Source organism: Dendrobates tinctorius, unplaced genomic scaffold, assembly GCF_039654945.1.
Source record: "Dendrobates tinctorius isolate UK_male_01 unplaced genomic scaffold, ASM3965494v1 ptg000326l, whole genome shotgun sequence".
In the NCBI taxonomy this organism is placed as follows: Eukaryota; Metazoa; Chordata; class Amphibia; order Anura; family Dendrobatidae; genus Dendrobates; species Dendrobates tinctorius.
In genome coordinates this window covers 5,784,614-5,810,336 of record NW_027361993.1, presented here as the reverse complement: position 1 = coordinate 5,810,336, position 25,723 = coordinate 5,784,614, and the positions used below count along the sequence as shown (strand labels likewise).

The 25,723-nt window shown below is 44.3% G+C and overlaps 1 protein-coding gene across 4 annotated transcripts in view; it reads right to left on the bottom strand.

Annotated features, from left to right (window-relative positions):
* TP73 (tumor protein p73) overlaps positions 1-24,512 on the bottom strand; it is a 187,916-nt gene extending 163,404 nt beyond the window's left edge. For 2 of the 4 annotated variants that reach the window (XM_073561712.1, XM_073561713.1), the window contains exons 1-2: positions 24,422-24,512; positions 19,758-19,881 (exon numbers count right to left, since the gene is read on the bottom strand). In XM_073561712.1, coding sequence (XP_073417813.1) covers positions 19,758-19,881; positions 24,422-24,480 — 183 coding nt within the window. In that variant the 5' untranslated portion in view covers positions 24,481-24,512. Of the gene's footprint in view, positions 1-19,757; positions 19,973-24,421 lie in introns of those variants that run through there. The other 2 variants (XM_073561709.1, XM_073561710.1) reach the window with 2 other exon arrangements.
* Positions 24,513-25,723: the final 1,211 nt, after the last annotated feature.

Below are 25,723 nucleotides of genomic sequence, written 5' to 3'. Positions count from 1 at the left end.
AAAATGATACACGGTGTTCTAAATATTTTAAAAATATAAATCTGAAAATTGTGACGTCCATTTGTATTCAGCTTCCCTGTATTCTGATACCCCTAAATATAATCCTGAATGACCAATTGCCCTCAGAAATCACATAATTAGTAACTTGAGTCCAACTGTATGTAATTTCTTCTCAACATAACTAAAGCTGTCCTGTGTAGGCCTCAGAGGTTTGTGTGAGATCAATAGGGGTCAAACAGCATCATGAAACCACAGAACACACCAGACAGGTCAGGGATAAAGTTGTGGAGAAGACTAAAGCAGGTTAGGTCATAAAAAATAGCCCAAGCTCTAAATATCTCACGGAGCACTGTTCAATCCATCATCCAGAAATGGAAGGAGAATGGCACAGCTGCAAACCTACCAAGACATCACTGTCCACTGATATCCCAAGTAAAGAGAGCACTAATTAGAGACGAAGCCAAGAGGCCCATGGACACTCTGGAGGAGATGCAGAGCATCTGTCCACAGGACAACTGTTAGGCGTGCACACAACAAATCTGGCCATTACGGAAGAATGGCAAGAAGAAAGACATTTTTCAAAGCAAGCATATGAAGTATTGTTTTCAGTTTGCTAGAAGCCATGCTGCTAACATGTGGAAGAAGGTCAGATGAGACCAAAGTAGAACTTTTTGAGATGAATGTAAAAAACTATGTGTGGGGGGAAACCAACACTGAACATTACCTTGAAAACACTATCCCCACCGTCAAACATGGTGGTGGCAACGTCATGCTGTGCAGATGCTTTTCTTCAGCAATGACATGGAAGCTAGTCGATTTTGGTGGGAATATGAATGGAGCTAAATACAGGGCAATTCAGGGAAAACCTATTAGAGGCTTCAAAAGACTTGAGACTGAGGCGTAGGTTCACCTGCCAGCAATACATCAATCATAAGGGCTCATACATGCGAGAAACTCAGACGAGTCTCGCACGTCAATACACGGCACTGCCACCGGCACTCGGATCGGAGCGTTCAGCTGCATGTATTTCTAGACAGTTGAGCGCTCCACTCCCGAGTGCTGGTGGCAGTGCCGGGTATTGATGTGCGAGACTCGTCCAAGTTTCTCACATTTGAGTATGATCCCAAAACATCCTGTCAGCTTTACAATGGATGGTTTAGATCAAAGCATATTCATGTGTGTGAATGGCGCAGTCAGTCCAGACCTAAATCCCATTGAGAATTTGTGGCAAGACTTGGAAATTGCTGTTCACAGACGCCTCGATCCAATCTCACTGAGTGAGAGCAATTGTGAAAAGAATTTTTGCCTCTACAAGTGCAAAGCTGATAGAGACAGACCCCGAAAGACTAGCACAATGAAAAGTGGTCCTACAAAGTATTGACTCAGGGCGCTGTATATAAGTATCACAATTTTTAGATTTATATTTTTAAAATATTTAAAAAGCCATGTATAATTTCCTTTACTCTTCACAAATACTTGCTGCTTTGTGTTGGTATATCACAAAAAAAGAATCCCAATAAAATATATTTAAGTTTGTGGGTGTAATATGCAAAAATGTGGAAAAGTTCACAGGGTACGAAAACTTTTTCAATTCACTGTATTTTCCCTTCATACTGTTTGACACTGTTTACAAAAAGACCCCATAACACAAATAGAATCAATTAAAAACTATAAAACATAAGAGATAAATAAGAGCAGTATTGAAGTTCTCCTGACCGCCCGCACTTGCTGCGCTAGTTGTCATTGTGCACCGTCTCACCAGCCCTCCTGAATCTCTTGTATGGTGTCACAGTGAGAATGTCACCAGGGAGGGTGTGATAAAGCTGCCATCAAAGGCTTGGCTTGGCCTATAATTAGGTTTGCACCCTCCACCTGATCCTGCTGCATTACTTATTCCTGGTATTGACAACAAAGCACTGAAGGAGTTGGGAAGCCAAGCCATGAAGTGAATGGGCTGCTCTCATTGCCTGCCAGGGCCCTGACAACAAAAGGCTGACACGTAGGTCTAGCCAAATACGCACATTAATGGCAGACGTAACAGCATCACTTTAGTGTATGTTGTAACGTGTTCTTCATGATGTATCTGTTACACGGGTCCCATTAAAATCTGGATGGAATTGAGCCTTGCACCATCTTTCTTCTTGTTTGGAGTATGGTGCAACATTTCACTATTTATCTACCCATCTATCTTACATTAACTATGTATATATTGTAAGGTAGCGCTTGTTATTCGAGTTGGGGATACTCGCTGGGTCCGGCACGGGTTTCTCATATAACACCAACAGTCCATGCGGTTTATTAGGCATCATAAACCATGAACAGCAACAGAAAGTTCATATCAAAACAGCATAGCGTCCATGACAGAGCTCCACTCTGTTAACCCTGTGGTCACACAGACTTTGTTATGTCTGGTACACAGGCTCTCTAGCCTCACAGTTATTTCCCCTGTCCGGGTTACCTCATAGCTGCTTCTCAATCCTGACGTTCATTCCCTCTCCTGGGAACTCTCAGGCACATGCAGCCATGATACACACGTGCACTCAGGAAGGCAGACACATCTTCCTGCACGTCAGCCAGACGAGACCTTCCATACGGACCAACCGGGTTCAAGCATTCACTCATGTGACCTACCCTGGTCACCTTATATGGTCTGTAGCCACGCCCACCAGATCACATGGCTATGACCTCATCGCAGGTCCTACAAACATTCACACACATACTGTTCACTATGGGCGTTTTAGACACACGCTCCTGGGTGGATTTGTAGATGATTCGTCCCACCCATCTCACCAACCACCTAAAGGCTTCCCTAACACATTGGCACAGAACATCAGCAGTAACTCTGCTGATCAACACATAACCAAGCCTTCATCCCAAGGCCACCCACCTTGGGATTCATAACGGTCATTTAGGACCCTGCTCCTATTACCACCCTGGATATGGCTATACGCCCATCCTGGGACCCCCACACAGCACCCCCTAGTGGACACAGTGGACACTACACCACATACCTCCCCCCTCTGTTCAAGCTTGTGGGGTTGAACACACAACATCACCCCGGGATCTCGAGACCAGGCACCCATGTCACCTTGCCCCACAAACCGAGAGAATCGTCTCCATCTGTTTTGTCTGTCATAGGGCCTCATCTCTACGTTAGGCCTCCCCCTCCCTCCAGTCACAGTCTGCGTCATCAAACACTGTTTAGTCATCACACATCTAAAGTGCGCTCCGTCAACTCCTTTTCTGTCTATGAGTCTTGTAACAAATGGTACATCACCACGTCTAAGTTTGCTTGTCAGTGCATTAACCTCACGGTTCATTGCATCTGCTGTCTCTGTAGCATCCTCCAGTTCATGCTGTAATCTGTGGTGCAACGTATTGGCATGTTGAGCCTCTTTCTCTGCTTCTTCCACTTGGCGCTTCAGATGTTTCAGACAAACATTATTTCCCTCCGCCAGGTCTTTTTACTGCTCAGAATTACGCCTTTCATCATCCATTTGCATAAGTACATCCTTCAGTTTTTTCTCTGTACGACGTACATGTTGGCTTGCAGATTGTCACTCTTTAGTTTCAGCATCAAGCTGTTCCTCCAGTTGTGCAACCTTTGCTTCCAAAGCGGTGATTGAAGCCTTGAATTTAGATTTAACAGAGCCTTCAAATTCTTGTAACTTTCTTTTTAACTCCTTATTCTGGCGATCTAATTGCTAACGGGCATTCTCATTCTTCTGAGCATTACTACGTTCTGTATTCAGATCAGCATTTGTGGCGCCCCCAGGGGTATGGTCGCCACACTGGCTTTGCCTTCCTCCAGGGGAGGGTAATGCCAGGCTTGGAAGCAGTGATGGGTCTCTCCAGCAGTTAACCTAATGCATGCAACACAGTTCCACTCCTGGCCAGCAGGGGGAACTCTGAACCAGGATTCTGGAGAGGAGTGTCCTCTGAGGGCCAGGAGGAAGAAAGAGGAGATAGTCTGCGGAGAGTGAAGTGTGCAGATGGGAGGTGCGAAGCTGAGAGGTTGAGCTGCAGAAGGAGAGCTCCCTCAGTTTGAGAGCGCACAGAACTGGAGCCTGGTCTCCATGGTGGTACGGATACTGACGGTCCTGCCACAGATACCAGAGGAGTAGGAGGCTGTAAATGCTCTGCACCCAGCAAAGACTTGGGACACAACAGCAATTGAATAGAGAGCCAGGACTGAAGAGAGGAGTCCCCGAGAGAGGCTACAGCTGTCTGTCATACAAGTATAGTTCTAGGCACATCTGAAGAGAGGCATTTCAGAGTAACTAAGTACTGGAGTGCTTCACACTACAAAGCGCTAGGAAGGAGACTGCACAGCCCTTCTACTGAGAAAGAATCCTGATCTGCTTCCAGGCTAACCTGCCCCAATACCATCTGTAATCAGGACTCTGGACTGCATATACTCAGTAAAGGTACAGAAACTACAATCGCTGTGTCTTGTCTGTTCCCTACGCTTTCGGCACTGCTACATCCCCGTGCCAGCTACATCTACACTGCCCTGGGACTACAGCTCCACCTCTGGGAGCTTTACCATCTAAGCTGCACATACGATCAGTCCCAGTGGATCTGTATGCAGCATTGTCCCAACATCATATTTGCCAAACACCACGGGTGGCGTCACAAACTATCCTACCATTATCTACATCTCCCCATTGCTTGGGCGCCCAGGGCCATGGACCGGGTCACCGCTGCTGTGACACATCCCCCTGACACCGGCCCGGTACCGAGTACCCCACAGCCCTGGGAGGGCGACCCACATTCATCTGGTCAACCTGAAGTGTGGCCTTTCTCAGCCTGTCATTGGCTAATTCAACGTTGCCTTGTTCTTCCTCCAATTCTTCTTCAAGCTGTGCAATGCGAGACTCTAAATGCTTCTTTTCTCCCAAAGCCAGAGCACCTTTACCACTGTTGTTGGCAATTTCATCGGCCAGTTCATCTCTTTCCTGCTGTGCTTGCCTTTTAGCACGCTATGCAGCAGCAAGCTCCTCCTGCATATGAATCATCTCTGCTTCCATACTTTTCAGTTTCTTCTTGTCTCCACTCTGTTCATCACTTGGGCCTGACCGCTGTAAGTCTTCGTCCCAGTTCTTCTCCCACAGAAGACCTCTTACAGTTTCTGTGAGTACTCCTACTTCTTCTCTGAGGATCTTATTCACACCTTGCCACGATGCCAGGTGATCTTTGAGCTCAGAGACTTCCTTCTCTAGCTCTTCTAGTCTGTGCTCCCTTTCTCTCTCAGAGCCACAGTCACCCCCAGAGACTGAGTCACCCCGATCATCCGAGTGAACCCTCCAGTTACCCTGTGACTGTGTATCCGCTCCAGTCACCTCATCTCCCAGCCCACCATTAGTCCTGTCACGAGACGTCAGGTCCGTAAGTTGGGCAGATGTACCCCTTCTTCCGGTCACTTCTACAACTGACTTGTCCACTTTAGCAAGCGTCACCGTCTCAATGTCTGCTAACCCAACAGTTGAAACGTCTCCATTCCCTTGCTGTAGAGGAACTCCCCTCTCCCACAAGCCAGAGAACAGTCTAGAATCTCAGCCTATAACCACTGGACAGGACAGATTCGGGACTATTGTGACATCCTGTCCCTCGATGTCCCAGCCTGTCTCAAAGACTACCCGGGCGACTGGACAATCCTTAGTACCCCCGTCGTTGCAAGTGACCCCAACCTTTCTGCTGGATAACTCAGGAGCAACCCTTAGCAGAGTCACCTGGCTCTCCGGGTCGACCAGACCAACTATCTCTTCATTATTTACCTGGAGGCCACACCCCCATAGCATCGTGCCGGCTGGGTAGTTCACCAGGCACATTGGACCGACATAGGACATTTGCTCCTGGCAACAGTTCATCTGTTCCACCCCCTTCACGTTGGGATGCTCCGCCCCCATTCCCCGGGACTCCACCCCCTTTTGGGCGACTATCCCCTTTTGGGACTCCACCCCTTTTGAGGTTACCACCCTGATTTGGGTCACCGCCCCCTTTCGGGATTTCCCCATGTCCTTTCTACAGGTCTCCTTAGACCACAGTTCGCACCAAAACAATTTATGTCTTTTACAATACCAAGTTTATGTCTTTTACAATACCACACCAGCTCCTGCTGGCACTGCCACAGCTCCTGCTGTCACCAATCACCGACACCTTTGGCTGCCGCTCACAAACAGCTGCTGGTGTCAACTTCGTAACCCCGCTGAGTTACAGCAAGCCGCTTGTCACCTTCGCAACCCCGCCGAGTTACAGCAAGCCGCTTGTCACCTTCATAACCCTGACAAGTTACAGCAAGCCGCTTGTCACCTTCTTGACCCCACTGAGCCACCGCAAGCTGACTTGAAAGGGAAAAGAGAAAAAAAACACAACACAAAAACACACGTGTCCTGTCTGTGTGCTATTCAGGACATCCATCTCCTCCTGAGACCGTCCAACACACAGGGCGCACCGGGTGCTATTCATGGAACCGACCCTCCACCCAGGGTTTCCCAACACACCGGCCTCACCAGGTCCAGGGGCTCAGCGGGTGCTATTTAAGACATCCGTCTCTGCCTGAGACTGTCCAACATTCATGCCTCACCAAGTTCAAGGTCACAGCACATGCTCCAGGGATCCGATTCTTCTCCCAGAACCGCCCAACACTGACCCTCCAGGACCTTGCACACTGAACCCTCCAGGTACACAGTCTTTCTCACTGACCCCGGTCAGTACAACACAGACCCCTCTCTGTTACCTGTTGATGACGGCCACACAGGTACTCGGGCGCCTCTTCTCCTCAGAGGTATCCACAATTTAACCACAGTCTCTTTTCTCTGACTCCGGTCAGTATACCACACGGTTTTCACAACCGTCACCTGTTGGCCACGCAGGTTCTCGGACCCCTCTACCGCAGAGGTGTCCTATAAATCTCTTCCACTGACCCCGGTCAGCATATCACACGGTTTTCAAGACTGTCCGCCTTCCTGGCTCAGCGTTGCCAGCACTGCAACATGTGCTTTTGGAAACCGTTGCCCTTAGCAACTGAATTTTGCAGACCTCGTCCGTTGCCCCTAGCAACAAGGCTACAACAGTGCCCTTCGCATTCTCCACCAATTGGTTTCTCATATAACACCAACAGTCCATGCGGTTTATTAGGCATCATAAACCATGAACAGCAACAGAAAGTTCATATCAAAAAAGCATAGCATCCATGACAGAGCTCCGCTCTGTTAACCCTGTGGTCACACAGGCTTTGTTATGTCTGGTACACAGGCTCTCTAGCCTCACAGCTATTTCCCCTGTCCGGGTTACCTCATAGCTGCTTCTCAGTCCTGACATTCATTCCCTCTCCTGGGAACTCTCAGACAAATGCAGCTGTGATACACAGCGTCCCCACGTACATTCAGGAAGGCAGACACATCTTCCTGCATGTCAGCCAGACGAGACCTTCCAACCGGGTCCAAGCATTCACTCATGTGACCTACCCTGGTCACCTTATATGGTCCGTAGCCACGCTCACCAGATCACATGGCTATGACCTCATCGCAGGTCCTACAATCATTCACACACATACTGTTCACTATGGGCGTTTTAGACACACACCCCGGGTGGATTTGTAGGTGATTGGTCCCACCCGTCTCACCAACCACGTAAAGGCTTCACTAACACATTGGCACAGAACATCAGCAGTAACTCTGCTGATCAACACATAACCAAGACTTCATCCCAAGGCTACCCATCTTGGGATTCATAACGGTCATTTAGGACCCTGCTCCTATTACCACCCTGGATATGGCTATACGCCCGTCCTGGGACACCCACACAGTGCCCCCTAGCGGACACAGTGGACACTACACCACAATATCTATCAAATATTTATTTATTCAATATCTACACATAACATCTATCTTTCTTTCTTTTTCCATCTATGCTATCTATTTAAATTATATTTATCTATGTATTCATATCTATCTATATAAATATCTATCTATCTATTATAGATAGATATTACTTTACAACACACTTCAAAAACGAGATAGACCAAACATGGCAAGTCTTTATTGCTCAATCACCACAACCCCTTTGCAACGCCAGACCAATGCCCAAACCCCATAACCTCCCTACCTAACATCACTGATGGGGAGCTTGCTCATCTTCTCTCCAAATCGCACCTCACCACTTGTGCACTTGACCCTATCCCATCCCACCTCCTCCCCAACATCACCACTTCTGTTATCCCATCTCTAACCCACCTCTTCAACCTATCACTAACTTCTGGTACCTTCCCTTCTGCTTTCAAGCATGCCACAATCACGCCTATCCTTAAAAAGCCAACACTCGACCCAACAGCCATGTCCAGCTATCGCCCAATATCGCTGCTCCCATTCGCTTCTAAACTCCTGGAACAGCATGTCCATGCTGAACTTTCCTCCCACCTCTCATCTAACTTGCTCTTTGACAATCTACAATCTGGTTTCCGTCCCCATCATTCCTCTCAGACAGCCCTGACCAAAATTACCAACGACCTACTTACAGCCAAAGATAACGGGCAATACTCTATGCTCCTCCTTCTAGACCTGTCCTCTGCCTTCGACACAGTTGACCAATACCTACTACTACAGATCCTCTCCTCGTTTGGCATCAAAGACCTCGCCCTATCCTGGATCTCCTCATACCTTTCCAACTGCACATTCAGTGTCTCCCACTCCCACACTACCTCCTCATCCCACCCTCTCTCTGTTGGAGTCCCCCAAGGCTCTGTTCTAGGACTCTACTCTTCTCAATCTATACACTTGGCTTGGGGCAACTCGTAAAGTCCCAAGGATTCCAGTACCACCTTTATGCCGATGATACTCAGATCTACCTCTCTGGACCAGACGTCACCTCTCTGCTGTCCAGAATCCCGAAGTGTCTATCAGCCATGTCCTCCTTCTTCTCCTCTCACTTCCTCAAACTCAATGTGGACAAATCTGAAGTGATCATCTTTCCACCATCTCGCAGATCTTCCTTACCCGACCTATCTATAACAATTGACGACATCAAGTTTTCCCCTGTACCAGAGGTCTGCTGCCTCAGAGAAACTCTTGACTCTGCCCTGTCCTTCAAACCGCACATCCAAGCTCTCTCCACCTCCTGTCACCTCCAGCTCAAAAATATTTCCTGAATCCATCCCTTCCTCAACCCTCATTCTACTAAAATGCTTGTACATGCCCTCATTATCTCCCGCCTCGACTATTGCAACATCCTTTTCTGTGGCCTCCCTGCTAACACCCTCGCCTCGCACCTCTCCAGTCCATCCTTAACTCTGCTGCCCGATTAATTCATCTCTCTCCTCGCTACTCCTCCGCTTCTCCCCTCTGCAAATCTCTTCACTGGCTCCCATTCCCTCAGCATAACCAAATCAATTTACTATTACTGACCTACAAGGCCATTTATAACCTGTCTCCTCCATATATCTCTGAACTTATCTCCCAATATTTTTCTTCACGCAATCTCCGGTCCTCTCAAGACCTCCTTCTCTCCTCCACACTTATTCGCTCCTCACCCAACCGCCTCCAAGACTTCTCCCGAATAGCCCCCATCCTCTGGAATTCTTTGCCCCAACATGTCCGACTATCAACCACAATCGGATCCTTCAGACGGAACCTGAAAACCCATCTCTTCAGGAAAGCTTACAGCCTGCAATGATCCCCGCTGCCTCCTCACCACTACTGGAGCTACCACCTCACCATCACTGGAGCTGCTGCAACCCCCCAACCTACTGTCTACTTCCCCATCATCCTGTAGAATGTAAGCCTGAAAGGGCAGGGTTCTCTCTCCCTTCTATATCAGTCTGTGATTGTTAGTTTGTTTACTGTAAGTGATATCTGTACTTTGTATGTTACCCCTTCTCATGTACAGCACCATGGAATCAATGGTGCTATATAAATAAATAATAATTATTATTATCTATCTCATATCTATCTATATATTATCTAGTTAGAAAAAAATGGAACAGCACATACTACACTGCTCATAAAAATAAAGGGAACACTTAAACAACAGAATGTAACTCCAAGTAAATCAAACTTCTGTGAAATCAAACTGTCCACTTAGGAAGCAACACTGATTGACAATCAATTTCACATGCTGTTGTGCAAATGGAATATACAACAGATGGAAATTATTGGCAATTATCAAGAAACCCTCAATAAAGGAGTGGTTCTGCAGGTGGGGACCACAGACCACATCTCAGTACCAATGCTTTCTGGCTGATGTTTTGGTCACTTTTGAATGTTGGTTGTGCTTTCACACTCATGGTAGCATGAGACGGACTCTACAACCCACAGAAGTGGCTCAGGTAGTGCAGCTCAACCAGGATGGCACATCAATGCGAGCTGTGACAAGAAGGTTTGCTGTGTCTGTCAGCGTAGTGTCCAGAGGGTGGAGGCACTACCAGGAGACAGGCTAGTACACCAGGAGACGTGGAGGGTGCCGTAGGAGGGCAACAACCCACCAGCAGGACCGCTACCTCAGCCTTTGTGCAAGGAGGAACAGGAGGAGCAATGCCAGAGCCCTGCAAAATGACCTCCAGCAGGCCACAAATGTGCATGTGTCTGCACAAACCATTAGAAACCACCTCCATGAGGATAGTCTGAATGCCTGAGGTCCACAGATGGGGATTGTGCTCACAGCCGCGAGTGTAATACGTGTGTCCCCCAGTTGTCTGCTTTAGCAAGGCTGGTTGTGAAAAATGGGGGGGATCCCACTCCGATTTTTCTAATTATTTATTTAAATATTTAATAAAAACAGTGTGGAGACCCCTCTATTCTTGATAACCAACCTTGTTGAAGCTGACAGCTGAGGGTTGCAGCCCCCAGCTGTGAGTTTTGCCTGGTTGGTTAAAGAAAACAGGGGAGAACCCAAGTCGTGTTTTTCATCCATTGATTTAGTTAAATCGCAGCCAGCGGCTGTGGAATACCCCGATCATCCACACCTACTGTCACTGTTATTAGTGGCAGCAGGTGTTGGATGATGGGGGTAAGAGTCCCAAAAGCCCCCACCGGTTGTTATTCGGACTTTAATATAACGCTCATCATTCTCCCCTGCTCGCCGATCGCCAGCAGAGCAGGGGAGAATGATGAGAGCCGTCTTCATCACCTGCCGCCGGGGAACAATACTTACTGTAGCGCTTCTTCCCCGGCACCGGTGCGTGTCAAACGGAGGATATCAATGTGTGTTCTCCGTGTGTGGGACGTTTTGTTGTCCGTGCTGATGGTAAAAAACGGACATTTCAGTGTGTTTTGTCCATGGACACACGGTCCGTGGAAACACACTGATATGTGCATAGAATGGGTCTCCGTGTGTGCGTGTCTCTGATACATGTGAAAACTCTCACCACTCATACTGCAGACACTGATGTGTGAAAGAGGCTTCACATGGAGGTGCTGGTCAGGTTTTTGTTTTTTGTAGTATCTCTCTATCTATCCATCCATTCTATCTATGTATGTAAAGAAAGGCTGAAGCAGCAACATAATAACAGAGGGTGCAACTCCAGGGATTTAAATCAAATCCACATGTAGATAGGATGTAAAAAAATGGCAGGACTCCAAGATTCAAGTAAAAAGAAAACCTTGTGGCTTTATTAAGCCATGTGGTTACAGCTGTGGCTCAATAAAGGCACAACTTTTTCTTTTTACTTGAATCTTGGAGTGCTGCCATATTTTTGGAATCATATCTATATACCTATCTATATATGTATTTATATTATTTATTTATCTATTTAATATCTATTACCGTGTTTGTTGGACAGTAGCAAACTTTACATTTTTTTAAATTAAATAAGAAGAGAATTTAATAAACATGTTTAGATTAAACTTGCAGCAAGTCCATGCGGAGCCACATAACAGACCAGGTCTCATTCTTGGAGAATTGGCGCCACTTGTGATGGTGCCAACTCTACGTGTCATGGCATAAACTTTTCTTGAGAATTTTAGAATTGCTGTACAATTCAGCGGGAATCTCTGCCAGTGATCATGCTTGGACAAAGCCCTGCTTTGCTAGCAATATTTACCCCTGCAAAGAGAATTTTCCAACAAAGTAAAACATATTTAAGTGATGAGAAACCATTTTATTACATGGAATATAAATTGACAATTGACTCACAGAATTGAGCTTGCTCTTAGTGATATATATACAGCTCTGGCAAAAATTAAGAGACCACTGCAAAATGTTCAGTTTGTCTGATTTTTCTCTTTATAGGTATATTTTTGGGTAAAATGTAAATTGTTCTTTTATTCTATAAACTTCTGACAACATGTCTCCGAATTTCCAAGCACTAAATTTAGTGTTTGTTTTTTTTTCTAAAAATGAGAAATGGTCAATATTACATAAAAGAACCAGTGCTTTCAGACCTCAAATAATGCAAAGAAAACAAGTTTTTAATCATTTAGAAAGAACAATACTAATGATGTAACTCAGTAAGAGTTCAGGAATCAATGTTTGTGGAATAACCATGATTGTTAATCACAGCGGTCATGCGTCTTGGCTGCTTTCCACCAGTCTTTCACACTGCTTCTGGCGCAAAAATGTAAGCAGTTCTTCTTTGATGGCTTGTGACTATCCATCATCCTCTTGATTACATTCCAGAGGTTTTCAATGGGGTTCAGGTCTGGAGAATGAGCTGCCCATGGCAGGGTTTTGGTGTGATGCTCTCTTAATTTTTTCCAGAGCTGTATATATATATATATATATATATACTTAATTGTACTTTGCTGATTCCTCTAAAACATATATATGTTTATTTATTTATTTTACTCATTTATATAGTGCCATTAATTCCACAGCGCCTTACATGCATAATGATCACTGTCCCCGATGGGGCTCACAATCTAAATTCCCTAAAACGGCGTGAAAGTGCAATGAGGACTGCGCTTGCTTCTGGTGGAGTACAAAGTTCTTTATTCAGCCAACGCGTTTCCTGAGCCTACTGGCTCACTTCATCAGGGCAGATTACATTGAAAGATAATGAAACATTCTTATAGAGAAAAAAAAAAAAAAAATTGGCGCCAATGCAGGGTTAAATGACATCAACAAAGGTCAAAAAAACAAACAAAAAAAACTCAAAAACAATGAAACTTTATTACAAACATAAAAACACTCCAATAAAAGTGTATTAAAAAAGAAAAAGTATAAAATTAAGCAAAAATAAAAATAGAACAGAGTGCTATGGATCACGGGGTAAAAAGTGACTAAGGTTAATGAAAAAAAAGGGGGGGGGAGGGGTGAGACCTCAAGGAGTATTAGAACCTGGCTCATGAAGTGCAGATGTATGCTGTAAAGTGCAAATACCAGGTATTAGTCCACTAAACCATTGGATTTAGCTGAAGTGGTTTAAGAAAAATTTTTTAGAAATTATTTGTTTTATAAAAAACAAAATCCAGCAAAATAACTTGAAGTGGTATTAGAACCTGACTAATAAAGTGCAAGTACAGGTTGTAAAGTACGAGGTATTAGTCCACTGAACCATTAGAATAAACAGAAGTTGTTTGAAGAACATTAAAGGAATTATTTGTCAATTTATTTTATAGGAATCAAAATTCAAAAAAAAAACTTCAAATGGTATTTTTGTAAAGAAATAGTCTTTTCATTTTATTTTGTAGAGGGAAAATCAAAATCGGACATCAGAAAAAAAAAAAAAAAAAAAGGGCATAAAATTGGGTAAAATGTAATAAAAGTGTATGAAAATCACAATAAGGATGAAATCAAATGAAAGCATCATTGATAATATTGAGGCCATAGGAGCCAATTGTCTTCAATTTATAGATCCAATAGACCTCTTTTCTGTTTAATGCTTGGGTTCTATTGGAAACGTGTTCAGGGATGTGTTCTATAGGAAAAATGATGGCTTTAGAAAAATCTCTTTGGTGAAATGAATCAAAGTGTCGTGACAGACCATGTTGTTGGTATCCAATTTTAGTGTTGTGTCTATGTGAGTTCATTCTACAATGAAGGGGTTGTGTGGTTCTCCCAACATACAATTTAGGACAAGGACACAGGATAACATAAATAACAAAGGCAGACACACAGGACAGGTGATTAGTGATGGTGAATTTTTCTGAGGTGAATGGATGTGAAAAGATGAAAGTATTATGGGCAATATTACTGCAAAGGCTACACCTGGGCCTCTGGCATCTAAAAATGCCTGATGTCAAGCCGGTATGATTGTCGGGAGTATATTGGCTCAATCTGCTAGGGGCCAGATGATTTTTTAGTGATCTGGCCTTCTTAAATGTAACAGTAGGTTTGTCAGGAAGAACTTTATTAAGTACAGGATCGTTTTGGATAATGTACCATAGGTCCCCTAGTATATTTTTAATCTCCTTATGTTGGGAGTTGTAGGTAGTGATAAAATTGGCCTGATAGTTAGCATGTGTATCTTTTTCTTTAGATCTCCCACTTAAAAGAATTTGCTGGTTAAAATTTTTTGAAACATTATTAAAAGTAGAATGAACCAATTGGGAAGGGTATTTTTGAGCCAGGAATCTTCCCTTGAGGACCTCAGCCTGATTATTAAAATCCTCATCTTCTGTACAGTTCTTTCGGATTCTCTGAAATTGATTATGAGGAATGTTAAAAAGCCATTTAGAATAGTGGCTGCTCTTAAAATGGACATAACTATTGGAGTCTACCTTCTTAAAAAAAGTTTTGGTATAAATTTTGGAGTTTTTTATATAAAAGGTGATATCAAGGAAGTCCATCTGGGTATTACTAATGTGGGGGGTGAACTCCAAACCCCATATGTTGTTCTGTATGGAAGAAGTAAAGACGTCAACTGGAATAAAACTGGTGTCAAAGATTAAGAATAAATCATCAATGTATCTTTTATATAAAACCACGCCCTCTAGAAATGAATCAATGGTAATAAAAGTATTCTCAAAGACCCCCATAAAAAGATTAGCATAAGTTGGCGCGACCCATGATCCCATAGCGGTGCCTCTGATCTGATGATAAAAATCCCCCAGAAAAGTAAAAAAGTTATTATGTAAAATAAAATCCATCCCATTAAAAATAAAATCCTTTTGAGGGTCAGACAATCGACTGTCAGTAAGTAGAAATTTTTTAAAACAGCTCAAACCCAGTTGGTGATCAATATTGGAATACAAAGCAGATACATCAAATGAAATAAAAACATAAGAATTTTTCCAAGGTATATTGTTAGTTAGGTTGATCAATTGTGTAGAATCCTATAAAAAACTGGGGAGCTGTAGGACATGAGGCTGCATGATTCTATCTATATAAAATGATATATTGCTGGTGAGAGAGTCAATACCAGAAATAATAGGTCTTCCTGGTGGATTAATGGTACTCTTGTGTATTTTTGGTAGATGGTACAGGAAAGGAGTAGAGGGGTTCTTAACTGTTAAAAACTTCCTTTCATGGTCATTAAGAACCCCAGAATCATGCGCCTTTTTGATAAAATCATTGTAAATAACAGTAGCTTGGGGGATGGGGTTCTGGGGGATGGGCAGATAAAATTTTTTGTCAGATAAAATTCTAAAAGCCTCATTCACATAATCAGTTTTATCTTGAATCACTATCCCTCCACCTTTATCTGCAGATTTGATAACCAAATTCGTGTTTTTCTCCAATCTTTCCAATGCCACACGTTCTATTGAGGACAAATTCCGTTTTACTGGTATATTTTGTGTAGGTAGTGTATTAAGACGATCCAATAGAAGATCAGAGAATGTTTCTACATGATGTCCTCTACTTTCTAGTGGGTAGAATGAGGATTTCCCTCTGACATCAAGGTGGAAGGAAGAGACCACTGTGGTGTTAGGCTGGTTTCACATTAGCGCTTTTTAAGCGCACGCACGGCTGGGGGTAGCTCCGCCCCCGAGCCGGCTCTCTGCCCGGCGTGCCCGCCCCTTGCTTGTAGCGCCGCCTCCTAGCGCACAGCGGCGCCTGCGATCGGCGCACCCTATCTTTAGCATAGGGTGCGCAGATCGTGCGCAGGCCGTGCGCTAGTTGCGCTTTGACCTGCGCTGCGCACTTTTGACGGTGCGCCGTGCGCGCCAAAATCCGAAAAGTTTGATTTTGGCGCGCACGGCGCACCGTCAAAAGTGCGCAGCGCAGGTCAAAGCGCAACTAGCGCACGGCCTGCGCACGATCTGCGCACCCTATGCTAAAGATAGGGTGCGCCGATCGCAGGCGCCGCTGTGCGCTAGGAGGTGGCGCTACAAGCAAGGGGCGGGCACGCCGGGCAGAGAGCCGGCTCGGGGGCGGAGCTACCCCCGGCCGTGCGTGCGCTTAAAAAGCGCTAATGTGAAACCAGCCTTAGAAGTGTTTTAAGGTTAGAATGAACTTTTTTGAGTTCAAAATGTCTCAGTAGGGTAAGTTTCCTAATTAATTTTTGGGCATCAAGAAATAATTCAAAACCACTGCTTTTATTTGTAGGGCAGAAGGAGAGTCCCTTGCTTAATAACCCTTCCTCATCCGGGGACAGGGGGTGAGATGATAAATTAAAAACATTTGATTTTATGGTTTGTCGCTTTTCCCTTTTTTTCTTTGCTCCTTGGCCTCTGGCTCCTCTATAGGATTTTTTCTTTTTAGTGTGACCTTCTGAAAAAAAGAAGGGATATCTCTTTTTGCTTGGGGAATGGGATTGCATGCAGATGGAAAAAAGGACACTGCTGCTGATGAACCAGCAGCTGAGTTGTCAATAATGACCTGGTCATTAATGATCAACCTCTTTTCAGTAGAAACAGCAGGGAGTTTGTCTATACAGGAGGTAGTAGGGTTGTCAATGTTAAGAACAATGAGATCAGTGGTGACTGGAGGATCAAGATCAAAGACCTCAGTAGTGTCTAATTTTGCAGGGGTGAGCGGGGGGGGGGGGGGGGGGGGGGGGTCAAAGAAAGGTAGGGGGAAGGAGGAAGACCTTCTATCAATAATTAGTGCTGCCATGTCATTGGCAGAATTAGGAGTGACATTAACAGTGGGTATGGAAGTAGGGCTTTCCCCACTTGACTTGAAGGAATTGATGTTGGAGTCCATCAATTCAGAAAGGGTACGTGTGGGTATATCCTGTGTCCTTGTCCTAAATTGTATGTTAGGAGAACCACACAACCCCTTCATTGTAGAATGAACTCACATAGACACAACACTAAAATTGGATACCAACAACATGGTCTGTCACGACACTTTGATTCATTTCACCAAAGAGATTTTTCTAAAGCCATTATTTTTCCTATAGAACACATCCCTAGGGCAGCATGGTGGCTCAGTGGTTAGCGAGTCCTGGGTTCGAATCCCACCAAGGACAACATCTGCAAGGAATTTGTATGTTCTCCCCGTGTTTGCGTGGGTTTCCTCCGGGCACTCCGGTTTCCTCCCACACTCCAAAAAAACATACTGATAGGGAATTTAGACTGTGAGCCCCATCAGGGACAGTGATGAAAATATGTGCTAACTGTAAAGCGATGCGGAATATGTTAGCGCTATATAAAGATTATTATTATTATCCCTGAACACGTTTCCAATAGAACCCAAGCATTAAACAGAAAAGAGGTCTATTGGATCTATAAATTGAAGACAATTGGCTGCTATGGCCTCAATATTATCAATGATGCTTTCATTTGATTTCATCCTTATTGTGATTTTCATACACTTTTATTACATTTTACCCAATTTTATGCCCTTTTTTTTTTTTTTTTTTTTTCTGATGTCCGATTTTGATTTTCCCTCTACAAAATAAAATGAAATGAAAAGACTATTTCTTTACAAAAATACCATTTGAAGTTTTTTTTTTGAATTTTGATTCCTACAAAATAAATTGACAAATAATTCCTTTAATGTTCTTCAACCCACTTCTGTTTATTCTAATGGTTCAGTGGACTAATACCTCGTACTTTACAACCTGTACTTGCACTTTATTAGTCAGGTTCTAATACCACTTCAAGTTATTTTGCTGGATTTTGTTTTTTATAAAACAAATAATTTCTAAAAAATTTTTCTTAAACCACTTCAGCTAAATCCAATGGTTTAGTGGACTAATACCTGGTACTTGCACTTCATGAGCCAGGTTCTAATACTCCTTGAGGTCTCACCCCTCCCCCCCCCCTTTTTTTTCATTAACCTTAGTCACTTTTTACCCCGTGATTCATAGCACTCTGTTCTATTTTTATTTTTGCATAATTTTATACTTTTTCTTTTTTTAATACACTTTTATTGGAGTGTTTTTATGTTTGTAATAAAGTTTCATTGTTTTTGAGTTTTTGTTTTTTTTTTTTTCTTTTTCTTTATAAGAATGTTTCATTATCTTTCAATGTAATCTGCCCTGATGAAGTGAGCCAGTAGGCTCAAGAAACGCGTTGGCTGAATAAAGAACTTTGTACTCCACCAGAAGCAAGCGCAGTCCTCATTGCACTTTCACGCCGTTTTTGCAAATTTGTCCTAGGACCCTGTGCAGACTTGCTGCTGCTTCTCATGCGTTTATGGGTGTTGTGACTTTCTCACAACCCCAATAGGTGAGCACCTTCCTTTTTCTCTGTTAATGTGTTTTTTGATACGGATTTTACACAGTGGATGCGCCCTGTATTTTTTATTTCTAATCTAAATTCCCTATCAGTATGTATTTGGGGTGTGGGAGGAAACCGGAGAAACCGGAGGAAACCCACGCAAACACGCAGGACCCCAGTGCTGCGATCCACCATGCCGCACCATGTTTTAGAGGACTCAGCAAAGTAAGCAGAGCATAAGGCAAAAAGGATTAAATAGCCCTCCTCCACAACAAGAGAATATCAAGCGCATGGAGTCATGTTACCTGCTTCTGGCTGTGACTGTGCAATGGAAGTTTGTAGAAGTGACATAGCCCTAATCCAAAGATTATAAAAATATGTTTTTTACAAAACTGTAGTACTCAGCAATAGCCTCTAGGGGGAGCCTATGTCCTGTATGGGCACATGGAGCAGCGCAACAAGCAGAAAAGCGGAAACAGTCGTAGCATCATGACAATAACAGTTGTGTTAAAAATACCATCGCTGCAGCAATAAAATTATACATGATTCCATATGGTACGTTAAGGGCGCAAACATGTTAAACATATCTTTACAGTATAAAAATGGATATAATATAAGTACCGCTGCAATCACTTGGCTTTACTTCTGTTGATCCTAATACACATTATGGCCCCAGTTTATCAAGACTGGCATTTTGTACATTATTCTTAATGAGGACGACGCTGGAATAAGATGCGGCAAATTATTTAGCAGACGTGTGCCTTTTAATGAAATTGTCATATCTTTGAGCGGCCGTGCACCGCCACAAGGAATGTTCTCCATGCGAGGACTGGGGCGCATTTCTGTCATAGTTTACCCCACTTTTTTGCAGCAAGTTATGATGAATTTGTGGGATGCCCCTTCTCTGCTGAGGTTCATTCATGTTTTAAAAAGTTGGCAGAGCCAGCCAGGATTGGTGACCAACATGACAAAAATGCTGAAAACTAGTGAAAACGGATTACTGCATTGGGGTCTATGTATTCTGCTCCATTCACATCCACAGCTGCATTCAATATTGTGGTGGAAGCTTCCTGGAGCATTTTAGAAGGACATCTAATCACATCTGCTTATTTCCCATGCCTGAGAGCTGATAGGAAAATAGCAGACTGTTGAATGCAGCTCTGGGGGTGAGTAAAGTAGAAGCATGTGTGAACCTCAGCAGTTTGCACTATGGGATAACAGTGAGCACAATTTATTCCTCTGTTCCATACATTTTTCCCACCTCACACGTACCATGATGGATTCATTCATGTTCCTCATTTGATAGGCGTCCATGTTCACTTCCGTCTGATTGGAGACCTCGGAGTTGCTTGAGTGACTTGACTGAGGCAGATCGAAATAATTACTGTCTGGTTCCCTACCGAAAAGAAGAAAAAAAAAATGTGAGTTACCAGTAGGCATGCCAGAAATATACGGCAGGTGTGGAACTACAACTGCCAGCATACACAGTGAAAATTGAAAACCAATTTAAAAGGAATCTATCAGCAGGTTTTGCTATGTAATCTGACAGCAGCATGATGTAAGGGCTGAGACTCTGATTCCAGCCATGTATCACTTAGTTTACTGGGTGCAGCAGTTGTGATACAATCACTGTTTTCTTTGCTGCAGATATAGCAGAGCACTGAATGCTGAGTCTCGTATAACCCCGCCCGCAACACTGATTGGCTGCTTTCTGTGTACACTGCATATTGACAGCTGCCAATCAGTGCTGGGGATGTGGTTGGACCACGAGGCATGACACCTAGTCCTATAGTGATTATCTCCTGCTGATAAAACACTGATTGTATTGAAACAAAATCACAGCTTAGTAAAATACACATCCCTGGAATCAGGATCTCAGCCCCTACCTCATGCTGCTCTCAGATAGCATAGCAAAAGCTTGCTGACAGATTCCTTTTAGTAATTATATGCCATAATTTTCTCACAGATTCCTTATGAATCCATTAGGGGAAACTAAGTCAAAGTATATGGCACACAAAGGTATAGTTTTGGCCCATAGATTCTGTGTGCTAAATGGAAACCACTTGAAAGCTGCTGCTGGTGAATCAGAGGTCCTTAGTGAATCTTATAGGATGTCCTGCAGTCAGCAGGCATGAAATCTGCTTGGCTCACTAAAGAGATATCCCATAGATTTTGTGTGTGGAGTCCTTACTCTGCATTATAGGATAATAATCCACCTGTTGTAGTAAGTGGAGAACTCCAAAAAATGCTGTTGGTGGATACAAAGTCCTGGGTGTACCTGGCTTTTCTAGGTCCTGCAGTGAACGGGATCTGTTTGGCAGCTGTGTCTTTCTGATCATGTACAATACCTTTAAGGCTCCGCCTTGCAGCCCTGCTACATACTTTAAATATCCAAAACAAACTGTATATCATTATAGTTTTTTGGGGGATACTGATGGGGTGATTAGCACCAGGCCGTTATTGCTAATAAGCTAGGCTTCCCTCTGCCAACAAGCTTTTTGGAGATGGAAATGTCATTCTCCAGCAGAACTTGGCACCTGTCCACACTGCCAAAAGTAACAATACCTGGTTTACAAACAACAGTATCACTGTGCTTGATTGGCCAGCAAAATCGCCTGACCTTAACCCCATAGAGAATCTATAGGGTATTGTCAAGAAGAAGATGAGACACCAGACCCAACAATGCAGATGAGCTGAAGACTGCTATCAAAGCAACCTGGGCTTCCATAGCACCTCAGCAGTGCCACAGGCTGATCACCTCCATGCTACGCTGCATTGATGCAGAAATTGGTGAAAAAGGAGCCTGACCAAGTATTGAGTGCATTTACTGAACATACATTTCAGTAGGCCAACATTTTGGATTTTAAAATCATTTTTCAAGCTGGTGTTATAAAGTATTCTAATTTACTGAGATAATGACTTTTGGGTTTTCATTGGCTGCAAGCCATAGTCATCAACATTAACAGAAATAAACACGTGAAATAGATCACTCTGTCATGACTCTATATAATATATGAGTTTCACTTTTTCTATTGAAGAACTGAAATAAATTAACTTTTTGATGATATTCTAATTTTGTGAGATGCACCTTTATTACGCTACTTCTTGTGTGGAGTAAATTTGTGGCCGAGGATCACGGAGGCGAACACCAGTTGTAAAGATCCGCTTAATTCATTAGGTGGCGTGCGCCTCTTACTCCAGCATGCCCATCATTAACGGGAACCTGTCACCTGTTTTGGCTGCTATAAGATGCGGCCACTGCCTTTCAGAGCTTATATACAGCATTCTATAATGCTGTAGATAAGACCCCAATCCGACCTGAAAGATAAGAAAAATAAGCTTCATTATACTCATTTGCAGGGTGGTCCGGTGTGGTCCGGTCCGGTCCGATGGGTGTCACAGGTCCGGGTCCGGCGCCTCCCATCTTCTTGCGATGCCGCCCTGCTGTTGCTTCCTCGCTCCCGGCCTCACACTTCTGCGCAAGCGTACTTATCTGCCCTGTTGAGGGCAGAGCAAAGAACTGCAGTGCGCAGGTGCCAGGAAATGTCAGCACACCTGCGCAGAGCGAGGAAGCAAGCAGGAGGACGGTGTCGCAAGAAGATGGGAGGCCCCGGACCCTCGACACCCATCGGATCGAACCGTCCCCTCCCCCGGGTGAGCATAATAAAACTTATTTATCTTCTCTTTCAGGTCGGACCTGGGGCTTATCTACAGCATTATAGAATGCTGTAGATAAGCTCTGAAAGGCAGCAGATGCTTCTTATAGCGGACAAAAGAGGTGACAGATTCCCTTTAAGCCACCATTCTTAGTGTGCAACTCCATTCTTTATGAATCAGGACCATAGTCTCTATAAAAAATGCTTCATTACTGAACTAATCGCTGCCCCTGTCCTGCAGAAACTGAAGATTAATCAAATATGATAATTAGGGTGTTCTGTACACCCTGGGTGTGGCCAAGATACTGTCATGATCCAGGGTGGATCTGACAGATTAAATGCACAAGTAACCTTTTTTTTCCTGTGAGCTATTTTGCTCAGGGTTAGTTTTGTCCCCGGTGGCCAGTATGGTCATTGCACTTGTGCTTAGAGATGGTTTTACCCCGGTGGCCAATATGGTCATTGCACTGGTGTTTTTAGAGATAGTTTGCCCCCAGTGGTGGTTAGAGTAATTGCACGGGAATCACTAACAGGTGTGTTTGCTCTATAAAGGTGTGTCAGTAGTGCTCACTCACGTTGGTGATATTATTATTGTTGGGCTTTCCAACCATCCTGGGTGAAGGAAGGAGCTGGATGGGGAGCTGGAGGAGAGTCCAGGGCGGCTCATTCAGAGTCCTGGAGTGGCAGCCATGGTGTCAGCGAGGAGTTCGTGTAAAGCATGGTGGAGTGGCAGCTATGGTGTCAGTGAAGAATTCCTGCAATGCTTGGCGAAGTGGCAGCTATGGTGTAGAGCTGCACTCAGTTTGCTGAACTCTGTTACTGAGAGCTGCACTCAGTTTGCTAGACTCGGTTGCTGGACAGCTACACTCAAGTGCTGGACTCTGTTGCTCCAAGGCGGCACTCTGTGCTGGACGCTGTTGCTGTAAAGCTGCACCCAGGTGTTGGACACGGTGGAGGAAGATGCACTCAGGTGTTGGTCTCTGTTGCCAGGAGCAAGTGCATCAGAGCAAAGCTGAGTGTTTCCCTGTTTGTCACTTTTCCTCATGTTGGTGTTAGTGCAGCGGTGGGGCCAGTGCCTGCACCACCCAGCTCCCTAGGAAGGGATAGGTGTAGGGTGTGCCAGGGCTACAGGTTCCTGAGTGGCGCCAGGTGCGGAACCGGCATAGGGAACGTTAGGAGCGTTAGGGACACTGACTCAGGGAAGTGCAGGAGGTCTCCACGTTCCCCGTTCCCTATTGCAGGGCCCTCCGTTGTAAATGTTTCCCTATTCCCCTTTGTCTTGTTGTATTAGTTACCGGCCTGCGGGCCGCGTCACACTGGACAATTACACGTGCCGTGTCCTGTTGTATTAGTTACTGGCCTGCTGGCCTTATCACACAGGATGGGGCACATGACAGATACTCGGTGCATCAGTCCACCCACTGGTTTGCATACCTCTGCCTCCCTCACTGCTGACTGAAAGGGCCTCCTCGCCCCTGTCTCTGCAGACAGTGCTCGCTCAAGGCTAGCCAGCGCTGTCAATCACCAGTGAGGCAGGTGGGGACATGGAAAACTAGTGGATGAAATAGAGCACTGAGCTTCTTAGCCATACCAAGGGTACACTGAGCACCCTGAAAAAGATGTTTGATTAAGCTTCAGATTTTGAAGACCAGAGGCAGCGATTAGGCTACTAAAGGTGGGGTGAGATCTCCTTCATAGCTATGCACTTAATTTATAATGTCAGGTTTGGCTGACAGACTCCTATTAACAATGCAGTGCCAAACACAGCTCTGCTACTTCTGTATAATAAATCCCATTACTATAGTTATAGCTGCATCCTTTACAGACACAATAATGAGACATTTACTATAATGAGGAAACACTGTCACCTTCTTGGTCATAGTGGGCACTGTGCTGTATGTCATAAGTGAGCGCAGCAGTAGCACCCAGATCTGCCATACCGTAATAGCGCTACCCAAGCGCAGAGATGGACACCTACCGCAATGGTAGGAACTCTGTAATCATCAGCTAAGCAGAAGAAACACCCAAAGGCATAAGATGAAGCTCCTGGACCCCAAAGCAAAATTTTATAAAGGCCCCCATGCATTGTGTGCAATGTAAAATACAGGTGTGTTTGCATGTGGAACAGAAACCTATGGGTCCTTCCAAGCGCCAGGGCCCAAGTGTCACTGTCACAGTCCTTATAGGCCCCATGTAACAGATAAATAAGAATCCTGTGCTTTCCAGCATCAGTAACAGACATGAATAAGAGAATAGCAGCATGCCACCGCTGCGACTTACAGGGTACTCCAGAGGTGCTCAAATGTCGTCCCTTCATCAGCAGGGGAAGAATTAGACATCTTCACCAAGGGGGGATCAGACAAAGGATATATCACTCTGTGAAAGAGAGTCACATATATTACAGAGTGTACTGCAAACGTTACATTGTGAATGATTACACAACATGAGCAGCAATAAAGAAAAACTTACTAGAGACAGACTCTAGGGTAAATATCAAAACCAACAAAAGAGACAAGAGTGCAGGAAGGGCTCATAAAATGTAACATCTTTTATTAAAATATATTTTAAAAATATGAAAAAAACACATACAGAAAAAAGCAGAGTATTCCTACAAATTACACCAGTACACACATTAAGTGTCGAACATGTATAAACTTGAAAAGACAAGAAAGTATAGAACATACAGTGATGACCACCCCTAGTCTAAGAGGTTAGTGCTATGACTATCCATAGAAGATCTGGTAGAATAATGAAGATAAGTAATACTTACACCTAAATGGTGTGTGTGCAGATAGGGAGAGCCCCCTGATGAAGCTGCGGGTTAAACGCGAGTAGGGGCCATTGGACCAGTACACATTTACTCTCTCCCCATCGGGAAACACCATTTAGGCATGATGCTAGGTTAGGGTCCCATCAAAGAAAAGCCGCTTTGTCGTGGCTGGTGGGCTTTCATGAGTTGATCAATTAATTAGCTAATTATATGCATTTTTATGGGTATAATCGATATAGCAGTAATGCGTCCACATTTCATATATTCAATGTTTGCAATCTTAGCACTTACAGAGTGTTTGTAGACAGATAGATAAATGATACAGGTAGACGGCAAATAGGAGATGGGTAATAGTTAGATAAGCTTATATTATGATTTAGGGTTACTAGTGAGTGTTAATATCACATGTACCCTCATGGAGTAGTTAGCGGGCAGCATGGCATGCCGGACAATCTGACACAACTCAGAAGTGATTAGGAGAGTGTGAGTATAACTGCAGGAGTCAATTACATTAAAGTGCTCTCATTTCCGTCATGGCTGCTCTTCGCAGCCCAGGCATCAGTGAAGCCTCAAGAGGCCTTCAGCCTGTGGAAGACTGAATTAGAAGTTGCACTTCCCATCGTTAAGATGTGCCAAGACTGGCAAGCCTGGGCCTGTCCATCGCTGGCCATAATGTGTCACTTTGTGCCTTCATATCCTGCACTTACAGCGAATGTTAGTCTGTCAAGAGGGCTCTGATTGGAAGATTTGACGACACTCGCTGTGCTAGTGACTACAAGCTGCTGGGTGCCCTGGTAATTCTGTAAGCTGGA